This window comes from Pelodiscus sinensis, chromosome 9, assembly GCF_052426305.1.
Source record: "Pelodiscus sinensis isolate ZL-2025 chromosome 9, ASM5242630v1, whole genome shotgun sequence".
Lineage (NCBI taxonomy): Eukaryota > Metazoa > Chordata > Testudines > Trionychidae > Pelodiscus > Pelodiscus sinensis.
Window position 1 is genome coordinate 13,854,774 of NC_143060.1, and position 15,310 is coordinate 13,870,083.

Sequence of the window (15,310 nt, forward strand, 5' to 3'; positions counted from 1 at the left end):
TGCTGGGGGGGGGGGGGGGACGCAGCTAGTGCCCCCCCCCAGCAGACCAGGGAGACGTGGAGCAAAGCCCGGGGCCTGTGGTAGAGCTGGTGGGGCGCTGCCAGTTGGTCCCGCAGCACCGCTCCTTGGCGCTACTGGACCAACCCGGCAGCACCCCAGCTGCTCTGCCCCAGGAGTCCTGATTCAGCCGCTGCTGATCAGTTTCAGCAGCGGCTGAATCAGGATGCCTGTGGCAGAGCAGCTGGGGTGCTGCTGGGTTGGTCCAGTAGCGCCGAGGAGCGGCCGCGCTACTGGACCAACCCAGCAGCACCCGAGCTGCTCTGCCCCAGGCGTCCCCAAGTCAGCCGCTGCTGAAACTGACCAGCGCTGACTACAGGAAGCCCGGGGCAGAGTTGCTCTGCCCTGGGCTTCCTGGAATCAGCTGCTGATCAGTTTCAGCAGCGGCTGAATCAGGACGCCTGTGGCAGAGCAGCTGGGGTGCTGCTGGGTTGGTCCAGTAGCGCCGAGGAGCGGCCGCGCTACTGGACCAACCCAGCAGCACCCGAGCTGCTCTGCCCCAGGCGTCCCGAAGTCAGCCGCTGCTGAAACTGACCAGCGCTGACTACAGGAAGCCCGGGGCAGAGTTGCTCTGCCCTGGGCTTCCTGGAATCAGCTGCTGATCAGTTTCAGCAGCGGCTGAATCTGGACGCCAGTTCCGACTTACATACAGATTCAACTTAAGAACAAACCTACAGTCCCTATCTTGTACGTAACCCCAGGACTGCCTGTACTCTAAAACTCTGATTTCTCATGCTCGCTAATGGAAAAACTGATTTTTTTTTTCTGTCCTATTCTGCATTACCCAGCTGCACCTCCAATGGAGAATTATTAAAATGGCAGCCTTGGTGAGTAAGTATGCAGCACCCTTTGTTCAGTGGAGATGGTGAAACTGTGACAGGTCCTTCCATGGACTGCTTTGATAACTCCTTTTTACAGCATTCAGTATTTATCTAGCATTCTATCGCAGGGGTTCTCAATCTAGTTCTTTCTTACCCTTCTCCCCTCAATATGCCATAAAACCTCCATGGCCCAGCTATGCCACAACAACTGGTTTTCTGCATATAAAAAGCAGGGCTGGCCTTCGGGGTAGCAAGCAGGGCAGTTGCCTCGGACCCCACACCACAGGGGACCTGCAAAGCTACATTGCTCAGGCTTCGGCCCAGGTGGCAGAGTTGAGAGGCAGGGCTTCAGCCCTATGCAGGGGGGCTGTGGCTTTCTGCTCTGAGCCCCAGAGAGTCTAATACTGACTCTGCTTGGTGGACCCCCTGAGATTTGCTCACAGCCCACCACACAGGGCTGAGAATCAGTGATTTATGGCATTAGAATCAATCACTGGAGTTTTCCCTTAAACCCTAGATCGATACGGCCATGGATACGCTTTGAGGGCCAGAACTTTAGCTTCTTAACATTGGTGTAATTCCACTGATGGAGCTATCTTGGGTTATACCAGTGGAGGATTTGGCCCCTAGAGCATAGCAAACTGTGCACACTTGGAATCCTGCTAAAAGCCCATTCAACATTGATCCGTCTGGCCACGTTTATGGATCTGAGCAGGAGGAAAGAAATCTCTGCATCCCATTACCTCCTGTCTGTGCCAGATGTTCACAGCTGTCAGGTAGATTCAACTTCTTTCAGGGGATAACAATGACAGAGGAGAACAAGGCCTAAGACTGACAAGGAGAGGTCACTGTAGTACACACCAGCAGGAGAAGCTTTCACAATAGGGGTATGATAGCAGATTTGTCATGGAAACAAGGTAGTTCTCCCCTAAACATGGTGTTTAATGGATTTGCCGGATACTGAGTTTGGAGGCCATAATCGCAGTACGGCAGAAGTGCCCATGACAGTCCATATCCTCCTGGCATCATAGTGCCAAAAGCCACAGAGACTCCCTCAGCACCAGCAAACAGGGACTCATATGCAGGTGGACTTCAGCAGGAGGCCCATCCTCATGAAAGATGGGATCCGGCTCCCTCTGAACATCAGCAGGACGTTTGCCATTGACACGGGAGGGAGCAGGGTGGGCTTGAGAAGGACGAAAGCAGATTTGGGGGAGTCATCAAGCAAAGCTGGGAACTTCCTGAGACCAAGAAAGAAACCCTGGCCTGATTCTCCAAAGCCTTGTACCTTGTGGAATCATTGATGCCCCAGGCACAGCGGTGTAAAATATCACCAGGTCAGACAAGAATTTTATAGCCACCTTGCACAGATGAGAGAGAGTACACCAGGCAGTGGAGAACAGGCCCCCAGCTCAGAAATCTATATTCTGATTGTGGCACATAACAACAATGCAGTTTGCTTTGCCTTTGTCAAAAACCTTTTGCACTCCCTGATGAACAGCAAGGGAACTACAACTAACCCACAACAAAACAAACTTTCTCCCCCAGAAGGAGAACCTGCTATCTCATATCTGAGTTCTACCCATTTTTGTTAATCCCCGAGGCATTTTTCTTTTACAGGCTAAGGGATTTAAGAAGGGAATTTCCCCACATTATGCCTAATTAGCGCACGGCCTGATTTTCAGTAGTGCTAAGTACATAACACTCCAGTTGAGTCAGTAAGGGCTATTCTCAGCTTCATACAGACAATGGTAGTGACTTCAGTGGGTGTTGATAAAGACAGATTTGACTCCTCATCTTTGGTTTCTCAACTGTAGCATCTTAGAGCCTTTAACAACATTTGCTACCAGATGTTTAAGTCATTTGAGGATTTTTATTATACACACTCTCCCAGACCCCTTCTCCTCACATCTTAGTTTTACTTTATATTGACTTCAATAAGAGATTAAGAAACATACATCTCCAGGTGGAGACTGATTTTTTTAAATATACAGCCATGCCTGAGGATCATAGAATCATAGAACTGGAAGAGACCTCAGAAGGTCATCAAGTCCAGCCCCCTGCTCTAGGCAGGACCAATTCCAAGTAAATCAACCCGGCCAGGGCTTTGTCAAGCCGAGACTTAAACACCTCTAGGGATGGAGACTCCACTACTACTTCCCTAGGTAACCCATTCCAGTGCTTCACCACCCTCCTAGTGAAATAGTTTTTCCTAATATCCAACCTGGACCTCTCCCACCACAACTTGAGACCATTGCTCCTTGTTCTGCCATCTGTCACTACTGAGATCAGCCTTTCTCCATCCTCTTTGGAACCTCCCTTCAGGAAGTTGAAGGCTGCTATCAAATCCCCCCTCACTCTTCGCTTCTGCAGACTAAACAGACCCAAGTCTCTCAGCCTCTCCTCATAAGTCATAAGCTCCAGCCCCCTAATCATTTTGGTTGCCCTCCGCTGGACCCTCTCCAATGCATCCACATCCTTTTTGTAGTGGGGGGCCCAGAACTGGACACAATACTCCAGATGCGGCCTCACTAAAGCCGAATAAAGGGGAATAATGACATCTCTGGATCTGCTGGCAATGCTCCTCTTAATGCAAACTAATATGCCATTAGCTTTCTTGGCTACAAGGGCACACTGTTGACTCATATCTAGTTTCTCATCCACTGTAACCCCCAGGTCCTTTTCTGCAGAACTACTACTTAACCGGTTGGTCCCCAGCTTGTAACTATGCTTGGGATTCTTCCGTCCCAAGTGCAGGACTCTACACTTGTCCTTGTTGGACCTCATCAGATTTCTTGTGGCCCAATCCTCCAATTTGTCTAAGTCATTCTGTACCCTATCTCTGCCCTTAAGGGTATCTACCTCTCCCCCCAGCTTAGTGTCATCCACAAACTTGCTGAGGGTGCAATCCATCCCCTCATCCAGATCATTAATAAAGATATTGAACAAAACCGGTCCTAGAACCGAACATTGGGGCACTCCGCTAGAAACCGACCGCCATCCTGACATCGAGCCATTGATAACTACCCGTTGGGCCCAGCCTTCTAGCCATCTTTCTATCCATCTTACCGTCCATTTATCCAATCCACAATCCCTTAACTTGCTGGCAAGAATATTGTGGGAGACCGTATCAAAAGCCTTGCTAAAGTCAAGGTATATAACATCCACTGACTTCCCCATGTCCACCGAGCCAGTTACTTCATCATAGAAGCTAATCAGATTGGTCAGGCACGACTTGCCCTTTGTGAATCCATGCTGACTATTCCTAATCACTTTCCTCTCATCCAAGTGCCTCAATATGGATTCCTTAAGGATCCCTTCCATGATTTTTTCAGGAACCGAGGTAAGACTGACCGGCCTATAGTTCCCTGGATCATCCTTCTTCCCTTTTTTGAAGATGGGCACTACATTTGCCTTTTTCCAGTCATCAGGGATTTCTCCCGATCTCCACGACTTTTCAAAGATAATAGCCAAAGGCTCCACAATGACATTTGCCAACTCCCTCAGTACCCTCGGATGCACTAAGTCTGGACCCATGGATTTGTGTATGTTTAGCTTTTCTAAATAGTTCCTAACCTGTTCTTTACCCACCACGGGCTGTCCATCTTCATCCCATCTTGCGTCACTTAGCGCAGCAGTCCAGGAGCTGACCTTGTCCGTGAATACGGAGGCAAAGAAAGCATTGAGTACTTCAGCTTTCCCTATATCATCTGTCACTAAGTTACCTCCTTCATCCATTAGGGGCCGCACACCCTCTCTGATCACCTTCTTCTTGTTAACATGCCTGTAGAAACCTTTCTTATCCTTCACATCCTTAGCCAGTCGCAATTCCATTTGCACTTTCGCCTTCCTGATAGCCCCCCGGCATTCTCGAGCTATACCTTTAAACTCCTCCCTGGTCATTTGTCCAAGTTTCCACTCTTTGTAAGCTTCCTTTTTGTGCTTAAGTTCACCAAGGATTTCCCCTGTAAGCCAGTCCGGTCTCCTACCATGTTTGCCTCTCTTGCTACCGTCGGGATGATTTCTTTCTGTGCCTTCAATAAGGCTTCTTTAAAATACTGTCAGCTGTCCCGGACTCCTTTCCCCTTCATGTTAACATCCCAGGGGATTCTGCCCATCAGATCTCGGAGGGAGTCAAAATCTGCTTTTTTGAAGTCCAAGGTGTGTACTTTACTACTCTCTTTTCTTTCTTTGGTCAGGATCCTGAAATCTACCATCTCATGATCACTGCTTCCCAGGTTGTCAGCCACCTCCACTTCCCCTATTGTGGATAACCACAATGGGATTTTTGGAGAGGACAATGCCACATTCCTTACTGATAGTCAAACGCTATGAAAAAGAGAGTGAAGATTATAAATATTTTGTTAAATCCAGCAGGAGGCTTGGCATGAATGGCAATGGAGCAAAAAGGCACATAAACCCTGGAGAGACCAAGACCACATCTTCCAGGTCCACTGAAAACACTCTTGTTTGCAGGGAAGTCAGCAGAGTGTGGGACAGGCAAGGGGTTTATATTGCTATTCAACATGCAGGAGACTTTTGTGATTCACTAGCCATGGTTCCACACATTCACGGGTCTCCTGTTCCAGTGAGAGGCAGGGGCTGGGATCTGCAGAGAACTCTGCAGCTGTCTGGAGCCATGGTGAGTTCCCCGTGGCTTCTGGCCCCCGCAATGAGTTCAGGAGCCACAGGGAGCTCACCAGAGGGGCTGGAAGTAGCGGCTCCCAGTATTCGCAAATGGTGAGGGTCTTCTGCATTCATAAGTGATCTGGAAAAAGGGGTAAATAGGGAGGCAACAAAATTTGCAGATGATACAAAACTCAGCACTGTTAAGTCCCAAGCAGACTGCAAAGTGTTATGAAGAAATAGCACAAAACTGCGAAACAAAATAGCAGATGAAATTCAATACTGATAAATGCAAAGTAATGCACAGTAGAAAACATAATCCCAATTATACATATAAAATAAGTCTAAATTAGCTGTTACCACTCAAAAAAGAGATCTTGGAGTCTGTGGATATTTCTCTGAAAACATCCACTCAATGTGCAATAGCAGTCAAAAAAGTGAACAGAATGTTAGGCATCATTAAGAAATGGATAAAGACAGAAAATATCATATTGCCGCTATATAAATCTATTACACCTATATTTTGAATATTGCATGTCGATGTGGTTGCCCCATCTCAAAGAAGTGATAGAGATGCAGCCGTGTTAGTCTGATCTAGCTGAAACAAAAGACAGGACTATGCAGCACTTTAAAGACTAACAAGATGGTTTATTAGGTGATGAGCTTTCGTGGGCCAGACCCACTTCCTCAGATCAATTTGTGGAAGAAAATTGGCACGACCATATATAACAAAGGGATACAATAAAAAAAAAGTGAACACATAAAATTGACAAATCAGATTTTAGAGCCTAATGTCTGTCAGGCTCTCTCACAGAGAGAAAACTGTTGCTTGCCATTTTAACTAGACTGACCATTCTCTCAATGACCTTAAAACATGCATACTGCTTCAAAGAGATTTTAACTCCAGACTTCAAAGAGAAGTCTCAGAACTGTCATTCATGCTTAAATTTGACACTTTACATATGGGTCTTAACAAAGATGCTAATTATCTCACCCATTATAAAGATAGCTTCCCCAATTATCACCCATAATGTCATTTTAGTGTCACAGACACTATTCTTCCCCCTCACTCCCCCCTCTGTTCTAAAATCTGATTTGTCAATTTTATGTGTTCACTTTTTTTTGATTGTATCACTTTGGTATATATGGTCGTGCTAATTTTCTTCCACAAATTGATCTGAGGAAGTGGGTCTGGCCCACGAAAGCTCATCACCTAATAAACCATCTTGTTAGTCTTTAAAGTGCTGCATAGTCCTGTCTTTTGTTCCATCTCAAAAAAAATATATTGGAATTGGAAAAGGTTCAGAAAAAGGGCAACAAAAAATGATTAGGGGTATGAGACAACTTTCATATGAGGAGAGCGTAGTAAAATTAGGACTTTTGAAATTGTAAAAACGACTAAGCAGGCATATGATAGAAGTCTATAATATCATGACTGTAGAGAGAGTAAATAAATGTTATTTATACCTTCTCATAGCAAACTAGGTGACTCCAAGTGAAATAAATAGGCAGCAGTTGGAAACAAACAAAAGGAAATATTGTTTCATATAACTCAGTCAGCATGTGGAACTCTTTACCAGCAGATGTTGACACGGCCAAGACGATAATAGGGTTCAAAAAATAACTAATTAAATGCATGGAGGATAAGCCCAACAATGGCTATTAGCCAGGATGGCCAAGGATGATGTCTAGCTGTTTTTTTAGAAACTGGGAATAGGTGACAAAGGATGGATCACGTGACGATTACCTGTTCTATTCATTCCTTCTGGGGCACCTGGCATTGGCCATTGTGCGAAGACAGGATACTGAGCTAGATGGACCTTTGATGTAAGCCAATATAATCAATCTTAGATAAATGTCTTTTCTCAGTGGCCAGATCTTGCTCACAAAGGCTATGTCTACACTCACGGCTTCTTGCGCTAGAAATTTGCAAATGAGGCTAAGTGTGGAATATCGCCGAGCCTCATTTGCATACCTAATGAGTCACCATTTTTGCATAAGAGGCTCTTGCGCCTGAAGGAGCTGTCTACACTGCCCCTTCTTGTGCAAGAAAAACCCTCGAGCAATGCCGTTATGCCAATTATTTTCAGGAATAATGGCATTGCACAAGAGGGTTTTTCTTGCGCAAGAAGGGGCAGTGTAGACAGCTCCTCGGGGTGCAAGAGCCTCTTATTCAAAAATGGCAGCTCATTGGGTATGCAAGTGAGATTCGGTAGCTAGAGAAAGAACATGTTAGTATTTAAGCTTAAGACCCTGAAACTGGATCCTTGAGGCAGGACTTTTGCAGAACTCTTCTGAATTGCAGGGTAGGGAGCCCTACCTTTGGGAACCCTAACTCCAAGCCAGCTACCCATAGGAATCCATGATTAGTAGGTATAAGCTAGGAGTGACTCAGCCTTCTCTAGTGCTGCCAGGGCCACTGGCCTCCCTGGTTGGGGGTTTGGCGAGGGATATTTTTGCTTTATGATGTCTCATGGTGGTTCTAGAGCAGATGAGGCAGTATGTGCTATTCAGCTTCCAGGGTTTCTAAGTAATCTCCCTGGGCTTCGGAATCCCAGAAAAGCAATGCAGTCTAGACATAGCCTGAGCCTGCATTTTCATTCAAGCATGGAACTGTCAATACAAGTAAGCATATTAATTGTGACAGGATCAAAGCCTTGGCTGGTTTCCCCCTTTGTTTGGGTACATCACATGGCAATAGGAGGAAAAAGAACATGATTGTGAAACCCACAGAAGTTAACAGGGATACAGGGGCAGGATTTAAAAAGTAGTTCTAACTCATGTTTTGAAACAGATTAGATTTCATGCCAAATATATATATCATTAATGCCAGGAACTGCGGTTCGTTTAAAATCCCAAGGATAACAGACCAAAGACAGGAAAGTCAGGGAACTTGCACTTTACTCAGAAATTCAATTACACCTTCTTTAGTAAGGAACATGATCTCCCCAGTGTTTTGATTCCAAACTTCAAACTCAGGGGGATTAACAAAAGCTTTCTTCCCAGCTATTAGAACATATGGGTAACCAAGTCTGTTAGCATCCTTTAATCTTTTACCAATAGTCAAATGAGTCCTGTCATCCAGCACAACATCCCCTTTTATCTGAGGCACGGCTTCAACAATACTGTCATATAAATTATCCATTATTGCTGCACCTATCTCTTCCTTGCTGCCTTTCTTAGGGGGAATGAGGCAGACCTGGTAAGGTGCAATGAGGGTTGGCCAACGGATGCTGTCTTCTGTTGACAGCACCTCGATAGAAGCTGCCAGAATCCGAGTTATGCCCAAGCCATAGCAACCCATTTCTGTTAGAACAGGCTTATTTTCAGCAGTGTGGAAGATGACATTAAAAACAGACGAGTACTTGGTGCCCAGATAAAATGTATGCCCAACCTCAATCCCTTTGGTCTCAGCTAATTTTCCCTTGCAAGCTGGGCAGTCTGTCTGGCCAGGATTTATTGTTTCCACATTAGCTGAAAAACCACAGTTGGAACAGATCAACAGCCTGTCCTCTCCGACACCTGCAGGGAGCTGGAACTCATGGGACATACTACCCCCAATGCTGCCTGTATCTGCCTGCACTTTGACAAATTGGAACCCCAACCTGTTAAACAAGTTGCAGTAGGCCTCACACACCAGGCTGTAGGTCTGGTGAGCAGCTTCCTCGCAGGTGTCAAATGTGTACATATCCTTCATGTAGAATTCCCTGCTGCGCAGCAAGCCAAACCGGGGCTTGGGTTCATCTCGAAACTTCCGTGTTATCTGATACACTAGGAGTGGCAGTTGCTTGTAGGACAAGTTCCCTTGGGAGGCAATCAGGTCCGTGATGGTCTCTTCGTGCGTCGGTCCCAGGCAGTACTCTTTGCTGTGCCTGTCTGCAAGTCGGAAGAGCTCTTTGCCCATTAAATCCCACCTTCCACTGGTTCTCCAGAGCTCTGCAGAACTTAAAGTGGGCATATTTAGCTTCTGTCCCCCAATAGCCTGCATTTCTTGGTCTATCACCTTGACAAGCTTCTCCATTGCTCGAACAGTGTAGGGCATGTAGCAGTAGCAGCCAGGGCCGGAGGGGTAAATTAACCCTGCTTGCATCATCAGCCTCTGACTCTTACACGTCAGCTCATCGGATCTGCTGTCCAGCCCAGCCGCGCTGTCCTCCCGAAGATTCAGAGGCTGAAAGAGCTTGGACAGCACAAGGCGCGTTGCTCTGTGCGTGGGAGCCTGGTGACACCCGGGCCGGCGCTGCGGCTGGAGGGCAGCGGGGGCCTGGCCAGGAGGCAGATCCGTCCATCGTCTGAGCAGCCCTGCCATGCCCAGAGCAGGGGAGGCGCCGCTGTGGGGCCTGCAGCGGGACAGAGCCATGCACAGGCAGCCCCTAGGGATGTCGGGCTGCAGCCTGGGGGCAGGTAACGGATACGCACGCGGGGCACCCACACGGCTCCAGGGGACCCGCCTCAGATCCAGCGGGGGGGGGGGGGAGAGCAGCCGGCTCTGCGGGAGCAGGTGCCCGACCCTGGCTGCCACCCCGCGTGCGAGCACTGCGCCTGCCCGGCGGTGACAGTCACTGACCCGCGTGGACAGGGCCCGGCCCCAGCGCAGATTCGGGAAACTCGCCCCCCCCCTCTCGCGCGTTTGGTACAGGCTGGAGCCCCGCGCGCTCGCTGGGGGATGCTGGGCTCGGAGCCGCGCGCGCGCCTCAGGCAGCGGCTGATACAAAGCCTAAGGGGGGGGGCACCCCGCCTGTCCGTCCACCACGCCAGAAGTGCCCGCCGGAGCCCTGCAAGCATGTGCGCATGCGCCCCAACCGGCTTTCCTCTCTCCGCTGGGGCCAGCTACCCAATCAGAAACGTTCCATGGCACGTGTCCTTCCCCCCCCCCCCCCCACACCCGACCTTGCTTAGTTCCGGGGAGAAGCGTTTTACCTGAGACCGTGGAGGAAGTGTCTGGAACAGCCACTTCCTTCCAGGGAAGACTCTCCTTCCGCTAGGAGGCTGAACTCTATGATCAGTGCTTTTTCTGTAGTTGCCAACCCTCCAGGCTTGTCCTGGAGTCTCCAAGAATGAAAGACTAAGAGTCTTTCCTTAAAGGTTATGTCAAGTGATGAAACCTCCAGGAAAACGTCCAAGTAAAATTGGCAGCCCTACACCTGGAAGGCCTTAATTGGGGAAGGGATCATTAAATATGGAAATTTAGTAATTAAGTTCAAGCTGCCAGAGCTGATCACAAGGTATATTTGCAAAGATGTCATTGCTATTGTAGCTATATAAAGGGTGCTTTCTGGAGGTGCAATGCTTGGTGTATCATGGGGTCCCATGCTCGTAGGTTATGTCTATACTGCAGGCTTCTTGCGCAAGAATGGCCGTTCCTGCACAAAAACTTGCGGAGCAGCTACACTGCATGTGCGTTCTTGCTCAAGTAAATTTACAGTAAAGTGTCAGAACAGAGGGCTTCTTGCACAAGAGTTATTCCTCTCCCCACGAGGAATAAGCCCTCTTGTGCAAGAGCTCTTGTGCAAGAAGGTAGTGTGGACGGGCAAGAGGGGTTTCTTGCGCGAGAAACTCCTATAGCTAACATGGCCATCCGATAGTTCTTGCGCAAGAGAGTGTCCACACTGCCATGGACGCTCTTGCGCAAAAGCACATCTCTTGCGCAAAAGCACATGGCAGTGTGGATGTGCTCTTGTGGAAGACCTTTTGCACAAGAACTCTTGTGCACAACAGTTCTTGCGCAAGGAGCCTGCAGTGTAGATGTAGCCTTAGGGTTGTCAGTTTTGGTTGACTGTCCTCCTGAAGATTCAATCACATGACATAATCGTCAATTAAAGATCAATCTTAAATTCCTGGAGGCTCCAGGGTAATCTTGGAGAGTGGGTATCCCTATGTGCAGGCTCTAGCTGCTCTATGATTTTCAGGTCCAGAAGGCAGCATTGACCATGATCGTAATGTTAAGCATACGTTTTGCAAAAATTGGTGTTTTCATGAAAGCACCAGCACCTGGAGTCACATGATTATTCAGGAATCATAGCTTTCATTTGTAAAAAAGGAAATTTATTAGCCCTTGTGATTGTGGGTAAAAACTTGAAAATGTGACCCACGTGTAACTTAGAAACTCAAAAATTATAAAGTAACAAACCTCCCAGCATTTATAGCTGTTAAAATGTCTTCCTGATTTTGGAGGCCTGACTCATGATTTTTGAACTCTTACAATTGACTGAAAGGGGCAGGATCAGAGCATATTTCAACATGACAAACTGGCTTGGAGTTATTAACTCCAGCCTGAGCAGTGATTTGACACAAAGGGGGTTCTTGAAATGTTGCATGTCAACATATGTAGATGAAAAGGAAGCAGGTGACATCCTCAGCCCTTATCAAAAACCCAGGCATGAGAATTCCCAACGTACAGAAAAAGTTGCCAGGCACGTAAGGTGGAGGCAAGGTCTCAGCATTGCCAGTTGGTGATCCTTTGGGCTTTGTCTTCACTGCAGGGTTTTGCGCAAAAAACCTTTTGCAGAAGAGTGTTTGTGTAAAGACTTCTTGCGCAAAAGCGCATCCACACCTCAAAGCGCATTGCAAAAGTGATGTGCTTTTGCTCAAGAGAGCATCCACACAGCATGGACACTCTTGCACAAGAAAGCGCATTCACAGAATGGCCATCAGAGCACCTGTGCTTTTTTCTGAAAGGGGTTTCTTGCGCAAAAACCCCTCTGGAGCATCCACACCTGCCTTTGTGCACAAAAGCTGTAGCACAAAAAGGAGTTGTTCCTCATGGGGAGAGGAATAATTCTACTGGCAAAAGCGCTCTGTTCTGCTAATTTTCTTACGCAAAAAACACACTTGAGGTGTGGATGCTCTGCCAATTTTTGCACAAAAACAGCTATTTTTGTGCAAAAACCCTATAGTGTAGACATAACCAAACTATTAGACTCTTTGCTCTCTGCAAAAGAGTGGAGAAACGATTCTGTGTTGGAAATGGAAATGGCAAGAGGGAAAAGCAAGAGCACTCGTGACACTTTCCTTATGGCCATAGAACAGTCTAGAGGAGAGAAACGTCCCTCCAGGCTGTAACCTCTCTGAAAGAGGCCTTGGCAGATGAGCACACCAAGGATGCATGTGTGTGCCTACTCAGCCTATGGCAACAAGCCTTCCAGCTCCGGTTGACTGACTCACATGCTGGTTGTTGCAACTCACATGCTGAAGCCTGCGGAGGAGGATGGGCTGCAAAGTCCAAGTTCCAGCATGAGCCATGACTTAAAAACACTTTCTACATGGGTGTTTTTAGTACAAGCCCAAGTGTGTTGACATGGGCTCGGAGGCTTGCTGCTGCAGTACCTTGGCAGACTGTCTCTCCTCCCCTCTTAGGGGTGGGGTGAAGGCTGTCAAGCAGTGAGTGCATGGAGATGCCCTGAGTTGTCAAGTCAAGAAATAGTAGGTATATTAATGCAGAAGACTTAATTTCTACAGACATTGCTTTGAAATGAGGCAACACATTCTTAAATAACAGGGCTGCGTCTAGACTGGAATGATTTTCCGCAAATGCTTTTAACGGAAAAGTTTTTCCATTAAAAGCATCTGCGGAAAAGAGCGTCTAGATTGGCACGGATGCTTTTGCGCAAAAGCACTTTTTGCGGAAAAGCGTCTGTGCCAATTTAGAGGCGGTTTTGCGCAAGAAAGCCTCGATCGCTATTTTCGCCATCAGGGCTTTTTTGCGCAAAACGGTTCTCAGTTGTCTACACTGAGAGCATTTGCGCAAGAGGGTTTTTTCCTGAGCAGGAGAGTCATTGTATTTGTGCAAGAACACTGACGATCATACATTAGGTCGTCAGTGTTCTTGCACAAATTCAAGTGGCCAGTGTAAACAGCTGGCAAGTTTTTCCGCAAAAGCGGCTGCTTTTGCAGAAAAACTTGCCAGTCTAGACGCAGCCCAGGGGTGCTGTGACCACTGCTTCTGACAATAGAGACCTGTCTTGCTGTCGTACCCTTTCGTCCCCCGCCTTAGTTGTTGGATCCACCTGTTGTCTCATCACATACTTAGATTATAAACCCTTTACAGCAGGGGCTGTCTTAGTGAATATAAACCACATTGGGCACATTGTAGGCCTGATCTCATTTGTGGCTTATAGGTGTTACCACAGTAACAAACAATAAAGCATAATAATTATTGAAACAATTTCAATAAACAGTAGTAAAGTGGAAGTAATGGCAACCATGTTCCTTTTTACATGTTCACCATGGAAATGTCTTTATTCACTGCAAAATCGATTTGGCACCATTTTTATTTACATGTTGCCCACCCAGTAAATACGGAGAGAGATGCTGTAAGACTAAATGTGACTTGATGCAGTTATTCACATACAAAACATATCATCTACCTCCTTTGTAATACATAATTTGGTTTCCATCTGTGTGTTTTACAGATGAGTCATAAATTGCTAAACAAATGTTGTTACCTTCCTTTAATAAAATATGTTGACAGACAATACACATATTGCAACAAATCCATGACCATATCGGATCTTTGTGACTGTTATTTTGCTGCAGTTCCCCAGTCCTATGGAACAGTGCATTCCACGCTGAGCAACATTTCAATGACCATTTGTACCTTTTTAGCAATAGCTGGGGTGGAACACACAGCCATTACCACTTGAGCTAAAGGAAAATTACCACCTATGGGTGGCAACAAACTGCAAGCAGTTCTGGTTCATTCAGCAGAGAGCAGTGGTTCACACACCTACTTACTAGTTCATTGTACCGCTACTTGGAAGCTGGGATGACCTAGGAGTGATTCTCTGAAAAGGGGGAAAATTAATTTCAGGGATTATCAGGTAATAATAACTAGCACTTATATATTCTTTCATCTTCAAGATAATCAACCTGGGAGCCTTCTAAAAAGCAGAGAACTGGCAGCCCAGTTTCAATCACAATGCAGGCAGGCCCCTTTCATTGTTCTGTTTAGTACAGGTTGGACTTCTCTGGTCCGGCACCTGACTGGTCCTGAATGAGGGGATTTGCTGGACTAGGGGAGGTCCCACTCCTCATGGTCCGTGCTGAACTGCTGCCCTCTGCCAGAGGCTCCAGCCTGGCCCTGCTGCTACTTAGCAAGCTGTGGTTCCTAGGGCTGCAGCTTTCCAGCTGTTACCACTAATCCTGCTGCTGCCAGGGCCAGAGCTCCCTGGCACCTTCAGGGCTGCAGTTCCACAGCCATTGCTGGTTCCCTGCTACTGACTGGGTCTAGAACTCCTCACTGCGCTGTCCTGTTGCCAGCCCCCCTGCCATGCTCCATGAGGACCACAGATGTTGCCAGACCAGATTGTTCTGGTTAAGAGAGGTACAACCTGTATACAGGAATTGGGTAGTATCTGTTTAAACAGTTTGTGAAGTCTCTAGAGGTGCTCAGTTTTCTGGGGTTTCAAGAGCTGCCAGAGCAGCCATATATCTGTAGAAGTGACCTTGCATGGTGTGTGTGTTCAGGAAACCTGATTATCTGGACCCCGCTGAGCCTAGGTGGTTTCTACATACTGTTATTGCAAACGGAAAGAGGCCCAACTCCGTGTCTTGTTTGTTATTATAATGAAGTTCTCTTCCAAAGCCTGAATCTTTTCACACCAAAGAAAATGGGAAATTTGTGACCTATTTCAAAGGGAACGAGATTAGGCCCTCAGAGTATTATCATGGGAAGCACCTTTTATATCTTTACAACACCATTAGAAATCCAGTAAAAGTAGATCAAGCCCCTCACATAAAATAAAATACAGGCATGACTCAGGGTGTGTCTAGACTACATGCCTCCTTCGACGGAGGCATGTAGATTA

At 47.1% G+C, this 15,310-nt stretch overlaps 1 protein-coding gene across 1 annotated transcript; it reads right to left on the reverse strand.

Annotated features, from left to right (window-relative positions):
- Positions 1–8,235: 8,235 nt before the first annotated feature.
- On the reverse strand, positions 8,236–10,225 carry PARS2 (prolyl-tRNA synthetase 2, mitochondrial). Its single transcript, XM_006139687.5, has one exon. It carries the CDS (start codon positions 9,862–9,864, stop codon positions 8,389–8,391), a length of 1,476 nt encoding a protein of 491 aa, XP_006139749.3. The 5' UTR covers positions 9,865–10,225; the 3' UTR covers positions 8,236–8,388.
- Positions 10,226–15,310: the final 5,085 nt, after the last annotated feature.